This window comes from Drosophila erecta, unplaced genomic scaffold (genome assembly GCF_003286155.1).
Source record: "Drosophila erecta strain 14021-0224.00,06,07 unplaced genomic scaffold, DereRS2 tig00000092-arrow-pilon, whole genome shotgun sequence".
NCBI lineage: Eukaryota > Metazoa > Arthropoda > Insecta > Diptera > Drosophilidae > Drosophila > Drosophila erecta.
Genome location: NW_020825207.1, coordinates 1,603,721 through 1,621,891, shown reverse-complemented (window position 1 = coordinate 1,621,891; position 18,171 = coordinate 1,603,721). Strand labels below are relative to the sequence as shown.

General features: G+C 47.9%; 7 protein-coding genes across 8 annotated transcripts; 3 read left to right on the top strand and 4 right to left on the bottom strand.

The window, feature by feature from the left end:
* The first annotated feature begins 210 nt into the window (after positions 1–210).
* Positions 211–1,105, top strand: LOC6547944. Its single transcript, XM_026980681.1, has 2 exons — positions 211–304; positions 380–1,105. Exon 2 carries the CDS (start codon positions 385–387, stop codon positions 997–999), a length of 615 nt encoding a protein of 204 aa, XP_026836482.1. The 5' UTR covers positions 211–304; positions 380–384; the 3' UTR covers positions 1,000–1,105.
* Positions 1,106–2,981: 1,876 nt separating this feature from the next.
* On the bottom strand, positions 2,982–5,073 carry LOC6547945. Its single transcript, XM_026979890.1, has 4 exons — positions 4,972–5,073; positions 4,761–4,916; positions 3,267–3,431; positions 2,982–3,206 (listed from the first exon to the last, which is right to left on the bottom strand). Exons 1-4 carry the CDS (start codon positions 5,059–5,061, stop codon positions 3,051–3,053), a joined length of 567 nt encoding a protein of 188 aa, XP_026835691.1. The 5' UTR covers positions 5,062–5,073; the 3' UTR covers positions 2,982–3,050.
* LOC6547946 (receptor expression-enhancing protein 1) lies at positions 3,510–4,606 on the top strand. Its single transcript, XM_001976428.3, has one exon. It carries the CDS (start codon positions 3,667–3,669, stop codon positions 4,537–4,539), a length of 873 nt encoding a protein of 290 aa, XP_001976464.3. The 5' UTR covers positions 3,510–3,666; the 3' UTR covers positions 4,540–4,606.
* Positions 5,074–5,116: 43 nt separating the features above from the next.
* Positions 5,117–7,969, bottom strand: LOC6548384 (FACT complex subunit Ssrp1). The gene is made up of 3 exons (XM_001976429.3): positions 7,569–7,969; positions 5,923–7,491; positions 5,117–5,864 (listed from the first exon to the last, which is right to left on the bottom strand). The coding sequence occupies exons 1-3, from the start codon at positions 7,620–7,622 to the stop codon at positions 5,313–5,315; spliced, it is 2,175 nt and encodes a 724-aa protein (XP_001976465.1). The 5' UTR covers positions 7,623–7,969; the 3' UTR covers positions 5,117–5,312.
* Positions 7,970–7,988: 19 nt separating this feature from the next.
* On the top strand, positions 7,989–10,164 carry LOC6548385 (gastrulation defective protein 1 homolog). The gene has a single exon (XM_001976430.3). The coding sequence runs from the start codon at positions 8,131–8,133 to the stop codon at positions 10,096–10,098; it is 1,968 nt and encodes a 655-aa protein (XP_001976466.1). The 5' UTR covers positions 7,989–8,130; the 3' UTR covers positions 10,099–10,164.
* LOC6548386 (NTF2-related export protein) lies at positions 10,096–10,805 on the bottom strand. Of its 2 annotated transcripts, none has more exons than XM_001976431.3 (3): positions 10,716–10,805; positions 10,571–10,657; positions 10,096–10,499 (listed from the first exon to the last, which is right to left on the bottom strand). In XM_001976431.3, exons 1-3 carry the CDS (start codon positions 10,722–10,724, stop codon positions 10,194–10,196), a joined length of 402 nt encoding a protein of 133 aa, XP_001976467.1. In that variant the 5' UTR covers positions 10,725–10,805; the 3' UTR covers positions 10,096–10,193. The 2 variants fall into 2 exon arrangements, with proteins under 2 accessions (XP_001976467.1, XP_026835690.1); XM_026979889.1 differs by having other exon boundaries at positions 10,571–10,668; positions 10,716–10,794.
* Positions 10,806–10,937: 132 nt separating this feature from the next.
* Positions 10,938–17,173, bottom strand: LOC6548387 (facilitated trehalose transporter Tret1-2 homolog). The gene is made up of 5 exons (XM_001976432.3): positions 16,901–17,173; positions 14,308–14,467; positions 13,467–13,605; positions 13,201–13,409; positions 10,938–12,262 (listed from the first exon to the last, which is right to left on the bottom strand). The coding sequence occupies exons 1-5, from the start codon at positions 16,912–16,914 to the stop codon at positions 11,183–11,185; spliced, it is 1,602 nt and encodes a 533-aa protein (XP_001976468.1). The 5' UTR covers positions 16,915–17,173; the 3' UTR covers positions 10,938–11,182.
* Positions 17,174–18,171: the final 998 nt, after the last annotated feature.

Sequence of the window (18,171 nt, the reverse complement as noted above, 5' to 3'; positions counted from 1 at the left end):
ACACGCGGATACCCATGGTTTCTGGCTCCTGGTCTTGCGAAAGCCGCGGGCAAAGCCCCCAGGCACTTAGCCTGGCTCAAACCACTGATGGCCGATGCCAAGTGCTGGCCACAGATTTGTTGTCGACTCTAGGAAGTGACAAGGAATTATTTGATTGTCTCTCGGCTTTTCGGAATGCGAGCTCAATCAGTATAAACTATTTTCAGTGGGAAACCAGTGCTGCACACCATCGATTATAGGCAAAGAGCTCCTCGACTAAAACGTCTTTCGAAATTGTTCACTAAACACTCTCCACGCTTATCAAGTCAGTTCGACAATATACAAAACCATTACCTTTTATAACTTGTTTGCCATTCTGTATTACACTTCCATTAAGCAGCGGGCATGCTGCGTCTGGTCTACATTTACTATGGAACCCTGCTACCTGGATGGAGCACCTTGCGGGCTTTTGGACAAGCCCAAAGGCACTTCATCGTACTCTGGCTGAAGTATTGGGTAATCTATGCACTGCTGCAGGCACTTGGAGTCCTAACGGACTTCCTGCTCGGCGGGCTGTCGGGCTACACGGGTCTCAAGCTCATCCTGTCCATAGGCCTCTGGTTCAGTGCCCCCTACAGCACCAATCACCTGTTTAATTTTCTGGATGAGTACGCCATGGGGATATTTGGACCAGTTGTCGAGGGAGGTATTCGCTGGCATGGGGAAGTCAATAGAAACATTTGCCGCAACTTTCTGCAATCACCACTGGGGGCAGTGGTTGTGCCAAAGGACGTGGATGAGCAGGCCAGGGAGCCGCAGATCAATAACCACCTCTTGAAAAAGGAACTGTCGAATCTCATGGCGCAGATTGGAAGAGATAAAGCCGACCATCGTCATCAGCATGAGCGCCCAATGAGGCGATATTCCGCTCGGTATTCAGAAGCAGCTGAGTTGGACGTATTGAACCAGAACCCCAATGTCATCGAGTATTTGAGCCAAAGATCGGGGGATCATCAGTAGGGCGGATATAAGCCATCGTCGGCTTAGCTAAAGCCAGGTCATCCCAAGTAACATTATTTTGTTTTGCTGCCCTTTCAAAACGTTACTGAATAAATGCCGGGTCGGATGATCGAAAATCTTGGTGTTGATTCACTCTTGGGGAGTTTACAGAAGCAGCTGCCACTGCGGCGCGACTCTCCATTAATCTTCAATTAGAAAAGTTCAATGCCAGCGGACGGGCATGTTAATTGATTCATGGATCGGCGCCAGGAATCGATGATCCAACGATCAGTAGCGATTTGTTGGCCATTGGCCCACATTGTTATTACAAATTGGCGAACAAAACTGCCTCCGATAAATTGTTGAAAGCAAGGCACAACACTTGCACGGACCTTTGGCGGCTATGCAGCTGATTAATTGAGAACGGCGAAGGGCAGGCGAAAACAAAAGACTGAAGCAACGAACTGGCTGCAACGGCCGGGACGCGTGTTGCGGCTTTTTGGGGAATGCTGCTGCTGCTGGCAACAATCTTAATGCAATTAGCACACTATTAATCTTGATCAAAATCCGAAACTCAGCAAATTCGCAATAACAACCGCGATGTAAGTGACGCATTCGTCACCGTATTGTAAAGCAATTTGTTTCAATTTTGCTTATCGATGATCTGTCGTGGATCCGATTCGCAAACAAATTCACGATGGGGGTCGAAACAAATTCTAGAAGCCATAAGGCGGTTTATCACTTAAATAACATTTATTGCTTTATTAATTTCCTGTATTTCATTTGATTATACTGATTATATGGAAACCAGCGTTAGCTTTGCTTATCAAGAAATTATTGATATGGGGAAAACATCAAGAACACTATTAGACTATAAAAGGTATATAATTACAAAAGAGAGCGCTGAAACTTGTTCAGCTACGAGGGTTATGGAGGTTATAATTACAAAGACATATATGCACGTGATTCTAAAACATCTTCCAGTGCACTTAATCATTGGCATTCAGAGTTTATTTCATCAGCTGCCTGCACCCACGTCGAGGAGTCATTAGCTCCTGGCCAGAGTTCCTTAGCCTTTGGCCGGAATTTTCTCCATTATCGGAGGGAACGAGTGCCCGGGGTGAGCTCCATTTAAATTTGGGTTAATCAGCGATAAAGCGCGCATTGCCATTGACATGGGGGAAAAAAAACGACACGAAGAACGAAGCGGAGTGCGAAATAAGTTGGTGCATTTACATATTTTGTAAAAAAATAACAATAATAATAACGTGCAATTAATAAATCGGCTTTGCCTCGCATCGCTAATTGTTTGTCATTAATTTGCATAACAAAATTAATTGGCAGCATTTATGCAAATCCCGAAATCCCACAAAATCACTTCCTAGGCGATGTGCCCGTGGTTGTGCCAAAGATGACACCTCAGTGGAGATCGGAGCCAAAGCCACTTGAATTGAAGTTCAAGTTTTCGCAATTGACCCACAAATTAATTATGCATGCATGCTGGTAATTGTGTATTTGCCTTTTACAATCGCACACGTAATATTTCCCCCCTCTGGCGCCCACATATTTTCTGCGTTATTTCCGTCAACATTTCATTTATTAGACGCAATTACAATTGATTTGGGTTTCGGTTTCAATTGTTGAGATTTCTGTGAACGGTATGGGAACCTTTTCTTGATGGCTTTTTGAATGCCTAGCCGAAATGTCATGAGCGTTCGGCTTTGGGCAGGGTCAAGACTTTTTGGCTCTTTGTGCGAAAGAAATTTCGACCGAAAATCGATCTGAATCAGAAGCCAATGATCCTAACCTTGGGACGGCCGAAAATTACCGAATGAGCCATGTTTTTCAATAAAATCAGTTCCCACGTGTCAGAACCATTTATATATTATACTCAAACGAACTGCACGCATTAATAATTTTAATTAAGATCCGTTTATTGCAATTACAAAGGCATAATCAAATCGGAAAGCTCTTTTACGGCCAGCTAACAAATTTATGGCAAATTTATTAATTGGTTTATTGCACCGCGTCTGATGTTTATTACAAATGTTCGTCTCGTGATTTGTGTGCCTTTAGCGATATTCTGTTAATGTGAAATACACCTTGACCTGAGCTACATCCGCTCGACGGAAACTGAAGGTGGTGAAGAGTGCGTAGTCCCCGGAAGGCAGCGGCATTATCTCCAGAATCTTGACAGGGAACCGGAAGTGCTGCAAGACAATTTCCCGCTGTGAATGATAGAGGAATTGAAAAAACATTGTATAGAATAAGATATCATGACAACTCACTGGAATGGGGCACTTGTTCACATTGGTGTTGTTCCCAAAACTGTTAAGGATAATGTTTACGAAGGGGTGGTTCCGTTTCTCCAGGTACTCGCACACGTCCGACTGGCAGATATTGTATAGAAAGGGCTTATAGCCACTGGCCTTCTTCAGCAGCTGCATGCGCATCTGAAGGAAAAACATAATGGCTTTAAGCTACAATGTACTTTATGTGAGCAGGCTATGCTTTACACTTATCACATAGCAGTGGATCATCACCACAATTTTCAACAATAGAATACAGACATACTCGCACATCGCCCTAAAACTGCAAAATTCCATTATACCTTTTGCATTAAATTCGGAATTTTCCAAAAAATAACTCTTATTCTGGCAGTCCTAATATCCACAAAATACTTTAGATATGTGCTTCCTTAGCCTTATGTCGCAGTTCCTGTTCTTTGTCTATGGCACAATGGGACCGGCCTGGCACACCTACAAGACTCTGAACAGCGGAGACGAGGAGTTCCTGGCCTGGGCCAAGTACTGGATAGTGTACGCCTTCCTGATCACCTTCGAGGTGCTGGCGGACGCCTTTCTGTCCTGGCTGCCGCTCTACATGCCCACCAAGCTGCTTCTGGTCCTGTGGATCGTGCTGTCCGCTCCGTCCGCCAATGTCTGGATGTTCGACGCCATCCTGCGTCCGGTGCTGTCCAAGCGGCAGGAGCAGATTGATCACTTCCTGCACCAGGGCAAGGACAAGCTCCTGAGCGACGCCCTTTCATCGATGACACAGCTGCTGGGACGTAGCCAAACCGTTGTACTGCCCTTTATGGCCAAACTCTGGACGAGATCGAGCACTTCTCCCCTTATGAGTTCCAATCTGTTGCAGGACGCCACTGGAGAAGGAATTGGAGGCAGGCCATCGGAGGATACTGACTCGGCCAACGCCTCTGTCCAAAATCTGTCCAGTGGTTCCAGTCCAGTTGGCAGCTTAGAGAATCTCAACGACGATTCTGGGGAGATTCAGGTGGGCGCTTCGAAGGCCACCACACACTTGCAAACGGATAAGTCCGAGAGCGACTTGGCCAAGCATAACCTCTTTTCGCCGGAGTCACATAGGATCCTTCATCGACGAGTTCAGCGCAAGGTCAAGACTGCAATGTGTATTTCCTCCGCCACCAAGTCGGACCACCTCCATGACGATGTTGAGGATCTACTGGTCAAGTCAAGGATTGAAACCAGCGGCCAGGAAGTCCGTCATCAACGTCAACCGGCCAGCCGTCGTCGTCTCTAACTTTTAGCAATATGATTTTTAAAACCCCAACAGGGGCTGTACTTATTTAATTAATTCAAAATATAAATTGGAAACTATACGAAATGTTGGTTTTGAGCATGGGTAGGTTTCAAGTTATTAAAATAATTATTTTCTGTACTCGCATAACCCACTATAAATAGCTATTCAACCATGTCATTCTACGTAGGCCAGAACCGCTCTTAGCCACCAATCAAACTCACCGATACCGGTCCTTTTGGCCATTGGAGGATGTTGGCCCTCAAACTCATTTCCACCACATCCCGCTTCACGGCGTACAGTCGGCACAAAGAAATGGTGGTAAAGTTTTCGTCCACACCTAAGCACTCGATGTTTGTGAACTTGGCAACTCCTTGGACCTGAAGTGGACCACTGTTCAGTGTATAATCCCAGCCAGCTTATAGGAGAACTTGCCTGCAAAAAGTGCCAGAGTCCAAAACACAAGAAAAACTCCGTCAACGTGGCCATTACTAAGTTCACCAAAAAGCCATTAAAAACTGGCATACAGTGTCATCATAAGCGTAGCAAAAGCAAGTCAACCGAAAAAATAACCGATAGATATCCATCATTGCGAGCAATTATCAATTGTGTTTAATTACTTGAACTTTCGATTTGTTGTTCAGTTTTAATTAAACAAAAACGTATTGGTCTGTATCCAACAGGCAGCACTTAACTTAACTAGACGAATGTAAACTAGATTTGGGACATGGGTGTGTGAGGCGTGATTATGGAATTGTTTTGTTGTGTTTATGGCCTTAATCACTGGCCTCATCTTCCTCATCCTCCTCATCTTCATCGCTGGCATTGCTAGCCTCCTCGCTCTCCTCCGCTTCGCTCTCGCTCTTGGCCTTTTTCTTTTTGGCATCGCCATCGGATGGGGGCTTACTCTTCTTCTTGGCGGGCTCATTGTCCTTCTCGTCCTCGGAGCTGGTGGAGTCGTCGTCCGAAATGTACTCCTTGCTCTTGAAACCGCTGCCTGAGGTATTCGCCTTCTTGGATGGAGATGGCTCCGTCTTGCGCTTCTTGGAGGACTTTCCACCTTTCTCGTTGTCACTGCCACCGCCCGCTTCAGGCTTGTAGTTACGCATCTCGTCGTGGTAGCGCTGCTTGTCCTTGGCTGCCGCATCCTCCCACTTGGACTTGTCCTTCAGCTCCTTCCACATTTCGCCGCCCTTCTTGGCGATCTCGGTAACCTTAATGCCCGGATTATCCCTTTTGATGCTCTCGCGCGTGTCGTTCAGCCAGAGCATGAATGCGGTTGTGGCGCGCTTTGGTTTGCCTGAGTCCTTCTTCTTGGAGGCTTTTTTCTATCAAAATATAAAATTATGTCGCTATAAGCTACAATAATAAACGCACATTACTTACTGTTCGCTCCTTCTCCTTGTGTTTTTTCTCCTTTTTCTCTTTCTTTTCGGACTTCTTCTCTTTCCTTTTCTTAGCGCCATCACTGTCGCCTCCACTGGCATCGCTGTCGTCGTCCGAATCACTCTCCACATTGCTGTCATACTCCTCGGCCACATCGGACTCGTTCTCGTTGGGCTTGAAGTCCTCATCCGTGGACTCCTCATCCGAGTCGTCGCCATCGTCGTCGTCCTCCTCCTTTTCCCTGGCCTCAGCCTTGAGGCGCGCCAGATAGGCATCCGGTTCGTTCTCGTTGTCCGAATCGCCAAAGTCCACGTCCTTGTAGCCGCTCTTGTCCTTGCCCATGTTGCTGACATGCAACTTCTTCTGTGTGATGAAGTCGAAGAGCTTGGCATACTCCTCCTTCTCGATGGAGGAGAAAATGTGGACGGTTCCATTTTTCAGCGTCACCTCGAAGTCAAAAGATCGCGTGGAGCCGCCACTGCGGGCAAAGTTCACAGAACCAATTTCCTCAAAGCGGATATGAAGCGGCGGCTTGTGGATATAGATGAAACCTCGCTCCAGGGGATACAGATATCCAGCTGCGGCCTTAAAGGAGCAGCCGACTGCAGCCGTGCCAGAGTGTCCAATAAAGTTACCAGGCCCGGTAATTTTGCGACCGATCAGCACCTTCATCACTTTGCCCATCACCTCGTACACCGGCCCGGAGATCTCCTTCTCCAGCTTGCCCTCATACTTGTCGCGCAACTCGGCCTCTGAGAAGGGCAGCTCAATGGTGGTCTCCTCATCGGGAGCGAACAGCAGGACTAGGTAGTGGTAGCGCGTCTGTCCCTGCTTGATGGGTGGATCCAAGGAGAGCACAAAGAACATCTGGCGACTGTCCTTGTGGGGCAGCATGAAGAGCCGCAGCACCGAGTCCATGGGAATCTTGTAGTCGAACGTCTTGCCGTGCAGTTGGAAAAAGGTGGAGAAGATCTTGATGTCGTAGCGACCACGAGGCGTGAGGATCTGGATCTCTCTAAATATGGCGATGGACTCGCCCGAAGCCGAGATGACCGAGGCCTTGCTCATCACGTTTTGGTGGAACTTGTCTACCGGATCGTCCTCGGCCGACTCCACGGCAGGGATATGGAACCGCATCTCAAGCAGACCCACCGGCGCATCGTCGTTCTGGTGGAACTCCAAGGTGACCTCGTTCTTGCCAGTCACACACTGCGAAACGTGCGACAGCGGCACCTCAAAGATGGTCTTCGACTCCTTGTCGAAACTCAGGACGGAGCCCATGAAGCGAGCGGTGCCCCAGTTCCAGCCTTTGACGCACATCTCCTTCTCGACCATCTCCTGCGAGTAGGCATCCTTAATAAACTTGCCCAGCTTTTCGTGCTCGCTGTCGCGGAATCCCGTGAAGCGATGGAGCACACCGCTTTTGGTGAACACCCTCAGTCCCCAGGTGCCCACGAACTTCTGCGAGTTGATTAGGTCTATGTCCTCCGCCGAGATCTGCTCCACCTTGCCGGTCTTTGTGTTCTTGAAGATGATGTTCTGATCGGTCAGCTTCAGGCGTCCAGAACACTGTTTTGCAAGGAGGGGAATGAGAAACCTCAGTCAGGCGAAATGTGCCAAAATACGCCGGCTTTTTTGCAACTCACCAAGACGCCGCGCACTTCGGCGTTTATGTCGTTGTACTCCAGCGAGTCAGTCATCCTGCGCTTCTGCTGCTCAAATAACTAAATAAAAGGTCAACAATATTTTACGCCGCCTTGCGAAGTTCTCCTCAATTTGCAATAATTCCGCCCGACAAAAAACAACACTGCGCGCCTAATTTTAGGTTAGACGCCGCTGGCAGCCAAGCTAAATCAGAGTGACCGCACGCATTCAGTATTTTTGGGTGCCATATTTTTAAGTTACAGATCGATTTCAAAATAAGCTCATTATGTTCCAATGCAGTGGCCTTTCTCCATCGTACTATTTGTCTACTTGTGAGTAACAACAACAAATTGTCAAACAATAAGCTCTAACACTAACAATAATGCACTAAGCACTTTAATATACCAAACCAATTCTTTGGATCTTTTAAAATACCATATTGGAATTCGGATTGAAAACGGTCACTCTATTTACTTGTTTACAAAACAGCCGTATATTTTTAGAGGAATACAAAGCGTTTTACTTGAAATTTTGAAAATCCACTGAGCGTGGAGGCTTAAGACTATGCAACGAGGTAAAATTTCCTTCGGGAAAATCCAACTGAATGTAAACAAGGCGCCCGCGGAGCCTAAATCTGATGAAACCGAGAGGGAAGATGCAAAGGTGTCCACTGAAGCCGGCGGAAATGGCGGAGGATTCAAGAAAATGGACAAGCAGCAGATGATTCGGCAGATCGAGGATGTGGCCGAGGATCTGGAGAGTCAGCACCTCAAGGAAGTGATGGGCATCAGCGGATTCGGTCGCAAGGCAGCCAAGGTGTTCGACATCAATGAGCAAATAGAAAAAGCGAGAGTTACCCGGCCGAGAATTGACAAAAAGAAGGAGGAGTCCAAGCCGGACGAGGATGACAAAGAAGCCGAAGAACAGGAGGACGTAATAGGTCCATTACCACCAGCAGTGAACACAGACAAGGAAAAAACCACGAAGGAGTCGTCCAAAGACGAAAACTCCGATGACGATGATGATTCCTCCGATGACGATTCAGATGACGAACAAAGCCTCGCCAAACGCATTCCCTACACCCATGAGGTGCAGATGCAGCACGGTTCCCGAGCTGTCCTAGCTCTGGCTGGTGATCCCTCGGGTGCCCGCTTGGTCTCTGGTTCCATAGACTACGACATGTGCTTCTGGGACTTTGCCGGCATGGACTCGGGCATGCGAAGCTTCCGGCAGCTACAGCCGTGCGAGAACCATCCCATACGCTCTCTCCAATACTCCGTGACCGGCGACATGATCCTGGTCATCTCCGGAAACGCCCAAGCCAAGGTTCTCGACCGCGATGGATTCGAGAAACTGGAGTGCTGCAAGGGCGATCAGTATATCTCGGACATGTCCCGCACCAAGGGTCACGTGGCACAGTTGACCTCCGGCTGCTGGCATCCATTTAACAGGGAGCAGTTCCTGACCGCAGCTCTGGACGGGACTCTGCGCATATGGCAGGGATTGAAGTCCAAGGAGCAGGTGCAGGTGATCAAGACCAGGGCACAGGGTGGCCTCCGCACCAACGCTGCATCGTGTAACTTCAACAGGGACGCTACCCTCATAGCAGCCGGATGTGTGGATGGTTCCATTCAAACCTGGGACACGCGCAAGATGTTTGTGAACACCACACACTGCGTCAGGGATGCGCATCAGAAGGGGTCAGAGATTACCTCCATTGTGTTCTCGTACATGGGTCAGCAGTTGGCCACCCGCAGCAACGACGAGACCATGAAGCTTTGGGATCTGCGGCAGTTCAAACATCCGCTACATACCTGGACGAATCTGTTCTCCCGTTACGACACAACAGATTGCTGCTTTAGTCCGGATGATCGGCTGCTGGTCACCGGAGAATCGCTACCCAAGGGCCAGGCCGAAGCAAACCTATACTTCTACAGCACTAAGAGTTACGAGGAAGTGCAGCGGATTCCCGTGTCCAACGCGCACGTGGTGAAAACCCTATGGCACCCGAAACTCAACCAACTGTTCGTGAGCTGTGGCAATGGAACCATTAAGTGCTATTATGATGAGCAGCGCAGCATCCGGGGCGCCAAGTTGTGCGTTGTGAAGACGCATCGCAAGAGACAGCCCATGGAGATGGTGGGAGTTTCTCAGATCATTACGCCGCACGCCCTGCCCTTGTTCAGGCAGGAGAAGTCCCGCACTTCGCGCAAGCGAATGGAGAAGGCCCGTATGGATCCCGTCAAGTCCCAGCGACCGGACTTGCCCATCACCAGCGGTCAGGGTGGCCGCGTGGCCAGCTCCGGCGGCACTCTCTCCTCGTATGTCATTCGTAATCTTGGTCTGAGCAAGCGGGTGGACGACGACCAGGATCCCAGGGAAGCCATCTTGAAGTACGCCAAGGATGCAGCCGAGAATCCCTACTGGATAGCCCCGGCCTACAAGCAGACGCAGCCGAAGGCCATCTTCTCCGAGAAACTGCCGGCCGACGAGCCGGCCACCAAGAAGCCCAAGACAGAGGCGGACAAATAGGTAGTCAATCTATTTATAAGAGCTTAGAAATGTAAATAAACTCGTTACGACGTAAGAACATTAGCTTAGCTTAAATTACAACAAGTGAATGGGTCTTACACCTCCTGCAGTCGGTAGCAATCGGAGGCGACCTTCCACTTGTCGTTCTCGGCGGTCACGATGAATGTCTGCTGGAAGTTGCGTATCGGCTGATGGGCGAACTTGACGGTGCCGCTGGCCATGATCAGGTAGGTCAGCTGATTGGCCACAGCAGGATCCAGAATGGGCTGGGCGTCCAGGGTGTTCAACTGGTGGTTGGAGGTGGGCAGCTCCAGGAAGTAGTTCTCGATCATCTGGCGACCGGTGGCACCATTTCCATTCCAGCTAAGGGTGGCATTGTCCAAATAGAGGCGTCCGATTTGCTGGAGGTGGATTCCATTTGAGTTTCATTTTTCAATGAAATGCTGACTTTCCAGGCGGAATCTCTACTTACATGCCGTCGGTTGTCCACGGAGGCGTAGTACAGACGCGTAAAGGTGTCCGCAGTGCGGGCGCAGTTCTCGACCTTGGTTTTAAGTTCCTTTAAAAAAACTATTGCTCTCTTAAATTGATAAAATAACTAAATATTTCCTACTCACGCTGTTCATGTTTCCCGCAGTTCTTGGATCAGAGTGACCGTTTTCTTGTAGGCAAAAATACCATTAGTGCCATTATATAAAATTCAATTCCAATGCAGTTCAATAACGAGTACCCCCAATATCCATTTTAAAATTTAGAAAACGTACAAATGTTCAAAGGTTTTAATAACTTTCAGTTTATCCCAGTGAATTTCTACAAATTGCCCGCAAATTAAAAGCGGCTTTCATTTTTGAAGTTGTTTACTTCTAATCATAATTTTAATTAACAATTAGACACAATTTAAAGCATAGCGATCACAATTTGAATTGGTAACTTAACATTTGAAGATTCCCTGTCGGCGTGGCCCAATTGGAGCTCACTGGAAAATCGAGTGAGTCTAGGGAGACTACGAGGCACTGAGGCTATAACTATGAGTATGGCTAAAACTAGCTAAGCTAAGACCTGTTTTAAGACTAAACCCCCCGACTTAGGCCTCCAGCCCCCGGGTGTCCTTCAGTGGCTGCAGAGGCTGCAAGTTGACCGTCTTATAGCCTCGATCCCGCCGGAACCAGAGCCAGTTGTCCCCGTTGAAGTAGTCCTCGATGTGCTCCAGGCTGCGACCCTTCGTCTCCGGCTGGAACAGGCACATGAAAGCAGTGAGCAGAAAGCTGGACACACCGAAGACCAGAAACACTCCACGCATCTTGAGCATGGCCTGCAGGGCGGGAAACTTCTTCGCGAAGATGAAGAGGGCCACGTTCATGGAGGCAAATACTCCGCCGGCCGTCCTTCCGCGTATCCTGGCCGGGAACAGCTCGCCGATCATGATGCCGGGCATCACCATCAGGGCTGTGTTGAAGATGATGTAGCCCAGGAGACATCCTGCACCCACGTAAACGTCGTACGACATTTTCGGCTGCTCGAATCTGGCATACTGATAGCCACTTAGCACCAGACAGAACAGGCCGGAACCGATTCCCGACACCATCATGATCCTGCGGCGGCGAACGAAGATCAGGACCACGCAAAAGACCATGCAGCAGATCACCCGGACAACTGCCGTAGCAATCGCCGCCTGCTTGGAGTCGAACTCCGCTCCGAACTCCGAGATCATGTCCACGGCGTAGAAGATCACGATGAAGGTGCCGGAGAACATCTGCAGCAGGGAGAACACGATCACGATGACCAGTGGCTTGATGGCCACCCGCTGGCAGCACAGCTTGAAGATGTTCTCGTTCGTCCTGGTGGTCACCCGCTCCTTGGCCAACCTCTGCTTCATGTCATTCAGCTCCTTCTGGGCACTGATCTCGCTGCCCCGCAAGAACGAGAGCGCCTGCAGGGCGCGCTTCTCATGACCATTGCGGAGGAGCCAGGCCGGAGTCTCCGGGATGAACGAGATGGACACCATGGACAGCAGGGGCAGGACGTTGGCGCACCACGCCACACTCCGCCAGTACATCATGGAGCCCAGGGAGTAGACCAGCAGAATGCCGCACGAGTAGGCCACATAGGGCGCTCCGATCAGCAGACTCCTCAGATTCGGTTCCGCCGTTTCAGCAATGTACACCTTTAAGCAGATAATGGAAAATAATGAATGAAGGCCAAAATAATGATATTAACTATGTTCACCATCCAAATCTAAGTAAGTTTATATAGAAACTAAGCTATTTCTATGGTCAGTAGCCCAATAAACCTCTATCCACTTCAATTTATAAAACGTATTACTATAGGTTAGATAACAGGGATTAAAGCTTATGCCATCTACGTAACCTCCCTCCCACACATCAATAATATAAACGAACCCTATTACTTTCTGATACATGCCCACCTTGAACCCAGCTAGAACTTTCGCCAGCAAAACAATTTGATATATTTGAGGGTCACAAAAGCATCAACATCTTAATCTGTGGGAACTCTTGGACGGCAATCATAAAATCGTAAATCACGTCAGGCGGCGAACCATTAATGAAAACGAAGCGAAAGCCGGGGGAACACGCGCCCATTCATCCATCCAAAACACCCACCCACCCCGAAAGGCGTCCGTAATCCGCATCCACGTTATTATAGACTAAGGTCAAGAATCCGGAACTACTACGCATATACTGTGTGCGCTAATGCAAATGATGCGCTGGCCATTTAAAGTCCGGCAGCGATGACGCCGCCGACGATGATAACTATCGTTATCACTTTGGCCGCTAGATAAGTCATGGACATATCCATAAGATGCTCGTAAATAAACAGCGCCGGCTGAGACACAATGGAAGCGACCGGAGGAGCCGGGACAATGGGATGCACAGCGTCAAGTGGCCAATTGACGATCTGTCCACCTGCCACGACTGCTCTTTTGTGTTCCCAGTGGGGAGCCCCATTTGGGGGAGTTCAAGGCTCCACCGATTACGGTTAATGGGTCACTCGGACAATCCGGTTCCGCGTAATCCGCGTAAGCCGCGTATTCCGGGTGAGCCGTGTGAACGAACCCCTGGCCAGTGGCATTGAGTTACTCACCTGTCCGGGTCCACCCAGAATTCCGGTAGCGAATCCACACAGGAAGCGGGCAAAGATCACCACCTTGATGCCCTTGGCGATCGCCAGAGTGCTCCAGCCCAAGAGGAGGGGAATCACGGAAAGGATCAGGGTCCTGCGGCGACCCAGGTAATCCGCCAGAGGTCCCGAAAGCAGGGATCCAAATGGGGTGGCCAAGCTATGGACACTGGCTGTGGGAATAAACAGCAATTAATGGAAGTTTTAGAGCTTGATCTAGTTAAACGCACCTATCCAGGAGCCCGTTTCCACATCGATGGGTATCTCGGTGGAGTTGCTTTCCATCAGCTGGGGCAGCAGGATGGCCGAGTAGCCAATGGGCATGCCACATCCAGCGGAAAGTAAGAGCACTGCACAGGTAGCCAGAATCTAGAAGGGAACGCAGTATGGGGTTTTAATATGATTTGTATCTTACGAGTCTATCGAAGCAAGCAACTTTGTAATATACACGTATTCCCGTTTCCACGTGCCATCTGGTTTTAATCGAATCTGACGATCACTTCATCAATTTTGCCGCATCCCAGCAGCAATTGCCAGCAATTGATGTTGCAATTGCATCACGGACAACATTATTTTGATTTGCACTAATGGTGACAAACGATCTGCGACCGCTGCCCATTGATCAATGATATTGAGCTGGCCCGGTCACTTTGTGACGCCAGCAAACTGAGCACGGACACCCTGAACCTGAATGACACTTCGGGCCATTCCGTGCTGTTCAATTCCAGGGGCTCCGTCACATGTCCGCCACATGTAGCCCCCAACAGAAGCGTTTTCTAATCGTGTCGTGAAGAAAGTTCAATTGCGTATCTTATCATTTTGTCCTTCACGGAATATTTAGTATCTGTCACGCACGAGGAGGCGAAATCCCAGAGATGTCCGATGTTCGACAAGTGGCTGACAAGATTGTAGACCCAATTTGATTTCGATTTATTTGGGTTGGGTGCAAATGTGCCCCTTTGAAAGGCTGTATTTGGTTCGCCAGCCGAAGAAAGCCACGTTCTCATAAAGTTTTCATAGAACCAATAGAATGGCTACCTTAGTTTCTGAATGTGTACCTTGTAAACCTACCTGGTGCATCATTCCCCGCCGATTGGCCACATCGTCGTCCTGCTCGTCGATGGTGGACAGTTTCCTGGAGCTATAGTTGGCCTTCTTGCACTGAAACTCCGATCCTGGGACCACCTGATAGGACATCGAGTGGGGCACAAATTTGAGATACTCGTCATCTCTAGTTGAGGAGATGAAAGGAAGTAGAAATTGCTTTATATAAGTGCACTTCAATTCATTCAATGACCCAGATAAATGCGTCAACATGCCAATTGATTCTCCTTATTATTTTTATAAAAATCTAAGAGCTGAATAAAACTGGCCAGCCTCAAAAGCTGCGAGTTCTGATATAGGGTAGCGTAGACAATGGACTCGCTTATTATCAAGGTGCTCCAACACTTTGCCAGCCTAATGGGCTTAATGACTCGCAATTATTGGCAATTTCATGGATCGGCGGAGCGGGCAACCCTTTCACACGCCACTCAAATCAATCCACTTGCATTCCCCAATCCCCATTCCCCATTCCCCAATCCCCATTGTTGCTTCTACCACATTTAGTTGCACTTTAATCCGGACGACTCGCAATTGAGTCACTGCGAAGTAAAGCTAGAGAAGCATTCAGTGATAAGAAGAGCGCGAATACGTCACTTTCAGTTTCAGAACCAGAACCAGAAAGCAGAAACCAGCTGAGTTTGTTTTGGCTGGGCGATAAGAAAACACAGAAAGAACCAAAACACTGCGATTTTTGAGCGTTTCGAGCTCTCGCTCTTTTGCTCAAAGCTTTTGTATCGCTTGTGTTTCAACGGCTTAAATAATGTTAATGTGTTTTTTATCGCCAGCCAAGGTTAGTTTGGAGTCACGTTTAATGAACCGAGTCAAACTTTCTTCCTATTTTGCCAATATAAATATTTGTGGCACAGTTTGCCCAATTGAATGGCAAATTATATGCAATATTATACACAATTTTGGGAATACTCAATACTTCCCCTTTGCGCTGCCATTGATCTGCAAAATGCAAACCTTGGACACCTAAAGCTCACCCGTAGCATTGGTGGCTCCATAAGTCTGTCAATCGTGCTGGGAATGTTAAAAACAAAGTGAAGCAGCTTCGGCAAAACAAAACATTTCAAATTGTTTGACTGGGCCGCATAACACGACAGTATCGCCGGCAGAATCGTCTGCGATTGATTAAGGAAGTGCCGCAGATAATGTGACCGGTTCAATGTACCAAAGCGAACGGGTTTGGACACACACCAAAAATAAAGTGCACCTGATGCGGGGAAATCCCTACGTACTTTAATAGGCCCCCAATGATCCCCGAACTCCCAGGCAAACTTTCCAATCACTTTCAATCGGCGTGACTGAAGTCCATGCCTCTGCCGTTTGCCCATCATCAATACGCCGATGTGTGAATTGGAAGTGTCGCCAGCACGACTCTACGGATTCTATAAACCGAAACGCTCACCCACTGTTGACACCGCAAATTAGATAATTTATACCACATTGGCACACACTCGAGTAAAACAATCATTGGGAGCCAATCGAATCGAATGGGCAGCCAGCAAATGATTTGGCTTAATTGAGGCAATCTTTGTGGAGTGCAGAAAAGGGGGTAGGGCAGTCAGCTGGTGGCGCCATGCCACTCAATCGAGGATTCATTTCACCACTGGTTGGCATGGGGAGTGCGTAATAACTAAACTGAATTTAATTGGCACGCCAGATGCCAAAGTTCAAGATAAGATATAGGTGGTAAGCAGCCGAAATTCAAAACGGAAGCAGTGGGCCTATCACCAATTAATGGGGGTTAACCAATCCAATTAGGGAGGTTCCATAAATGAAATCTCATCGTTACAACGGTAAGTAATTTCGAATCAATCAATATTTGCAATCAATATGTGCAAGGACTTAAAGAGCCTGCTGGGCTCAATTCAATTTTCGTTCAATAAGGTAGCGTCATTGAGCCATTGATTGATGTGCTAATCGGTGTAGAAATATTTCAACTCATCGTGAGACTTGATAAGGTAAAAATAAAGTCTGTGCACATTTCAAAACAATGCAAATAAGCTCTATACATTTCAGCTGAGCGCGAAATATGTACATTTGTTTTCAATCAACACGTGTTTTGTTCGGTAAATACCCGCCTATCTAATCAGCCTTTTCCAAATTAAATACTAATATTATTTACTATATTGCGTGAGATAACTGAAATCTTTTCTCTGGAACCATTACGTTGATCAGCAATCGAATTTGGCCACAAGAATCACAGACAAATCTGGCTGGCCTTTAGTAATGTAGTGATAAGATTCAAACATATATTTTCATTGCGAACTCGACAATTAGCTGGCATTAAACAGCGCCTATCGAAGGGGCCAACATGTAGCCCTAATCTCCCGCTTGGAGTACTTAAGAACCCTCCTGATGATCACGGACCCTAGCAACACGAAGGCACACAGCCCACCGAAGGAATCCGAAAACTTGTTTGCGGTGGCTGGGGTTTAAAGTCGAAGGGGGTATTTTTAGCTGACCAGACGGTAGGTCCGCAGAAAGCAGCGATGTCTGGACACCTAGTGCTTGGCACAAATACACAAGCTGCATTGTTTTGATGTTTCATTACCTTTCGACACTCATTTTGGCCGGCTATAATGTAGGCAAATTAGTCCAAGCAGTTTCGGAATTAATCTATGGAAATCCTCCGTATTCTGCTGCTCTTTATGTAACTAAGTAGTTGCGAATTAAATCGCCTGCCTCAGATAATTTTGCTGTGCAAAGCACTCGATCGCGTGGTTATATATCACCAATCTCCGGGAAAACACTGAGATACACTGCGAGAAAAGCGGACACGCGGAGCAGCGACAATTTCATTTCATGCCAAAACACACACTGGCTGGCAAAGCGGCTCCGCTGCGGCTTTTTATTTATGAACAGCGATCGACGCTGACGCTGCGATCGCAGCACGCACACACACACCCAAATCCATGGCAATTTTGCACTCGCTCTCTCTCTGTCCCTCGCTCTTTTTGCACGCCGCCGTATGCCGCTTGCTCCCTCGCACGCGCCTGCTCGCAAAGCATGCTTGCGAAAAGATTCTTGCTTTGCTTGACCATCAGCACAGCTGACCGTGCCAGAACAGTTACTTTTCTTCACGGGTGTGGGGAGTTAACTTTTGGGGAGCTTTTGCGACTAGCGGAGACTACAACCCAAGTGCGGATCTGTAGACTACACTTATAGAATCCGGCCTGTTGTATCTGAAAGATGTATCTGAAAGTATTTATATATACAACAAATCTGTCTATACTCTAACACATTGATCCTTAAAACGCAGTCTTTAGGGAGCAAAAATAGCAACGCATTACTCTCTGTGTATTTTGTTTGGCTTGCTTGTATGAACAAGTAAATACAAGCCACCCATTTAATGCCCTTCTTGCTGAATCGAAAAGAGCAACAACAGAGAGCCGTCGTGAAAATGACCCGAGGGTCGAAGGAAAGCTGAATTGACAAAGCTTTTCATTCATAACCTGGCCCAACAACAAGAATGGTGGCGAAGCATCAGCAACTGTGGCACAAATGCTGCTCAGAAACTTGCGGAAACTCGGGGAAATGTGAATTGCGCACAGGATAAGCGGCGCGGGGAAAGTGCAGATAGTCTATATATGTACTACTAAAAAAAGAGTGATGGGGCTCAGGTTGTGTGGTGAGGAAACGGTGCGAAAATTTCGTGCAAACTATCCGCCATGTAAAACTGCGTCTGTGTAAAACTTTGTTATTCCCCTTTTTTGTGTGAGAGCTTTTGTAAGCGGCTTACGATGCTCGGTGCTATCTCCCAACCCACCCACCACCCACCGCTTTACTTTCACTTCCATTTCCACTCCCACTTCCGTTTCCGTT

Bases quoted from the DNA above. Each gene is read 5' to 3' on its own strand.
- LOC6547944 (XM_026980681.1), top strand. From the start codon at position 385: ATGCTGCGTCTGGTCTACATTTACTATGGAACCCTGCTACCTGGATGG.
- LOC6547946 (XM_001976428.3), top strand. From the start codon at position 3,667: ATGTGCTTCCTTAGCCTTATGTCGCAGTTCCTGTTCTTTGTCTATGGC.
- LOC6547945 (XM_026979890.1), bottom strand. From the start codon at position 5,061: ATGCCAGTTTTTAATGGCTTTTTGGTGAACTTAGTAATGGCCACGTTG. The intron at 3,432-4,760 runs GTGAGTTTGATT...TTTTTCCTTCAG, and splicing joins GGCCAAAAGGACCGGTATCG to ATGCGCATGCAGCTGCTGAA. The intron at 3,207-3,266 runs GTGAGTTGTCAT...TATCATTCACAG, and splicing joins TGAACAAGTGCCCCATTCCA to CGGGAAATTGTCTTGCAGCA.
- LOC6548384 (XM_001976429.3), bottom strand. From the start codon at position 7,622: ATGACTGACTCGCTGGAGTACAACGACATAAACGCCGAAGTGCGCGGC. The intron at 7,492-7,568 runs GTGAGTTGCAAA...CTTGCAAAACAG, and splicing joins CCGAAGTGCGCGGCGTCTTG to TGTTCTGGACGCCTGAAGCT. The intron at 5,865-5,922 runs GTAAGTAATGTG...ATATTTTGATAG, and splicing joins ACAAGGAGAAGGAGCGAACA to AAAAAAGCCTCCAAGAAGAA.
- LOC6548385 (XM_001976430.3), top strand. From the start codon at position 8,131: ATGCAACGAGGTAAAATTTCCTTCGGGAAAATCCAACTGAATGTAAAC.
- LOC6548386 (XM_001976431.3), bottom strand. The intron at 10,500-10,570 runs GTAAGTAGAGAT...ATCCACCTCCAG, and splicing joins CCGTGGACAACCGACGGCAT to CAAATCGGACGCCTCTATTT.
- LOC6548387 (XM_001976432.3), bottom strand. The intron at 13,410-13,466 runs GTGCGTTTAACT...TTATTCCCACAG, and splicing joins GGAAACGGGCTCCTGGATAG to CCAGTGTCCATAGCTTGGCC. The intron at 12,263-13,200 runs GTGAGTAACTCA...ATCTGCTTAAAG, and splicing joins TTCTGGGTGGACCCGGACAG to GTGTACATTGCTGAAACGGC.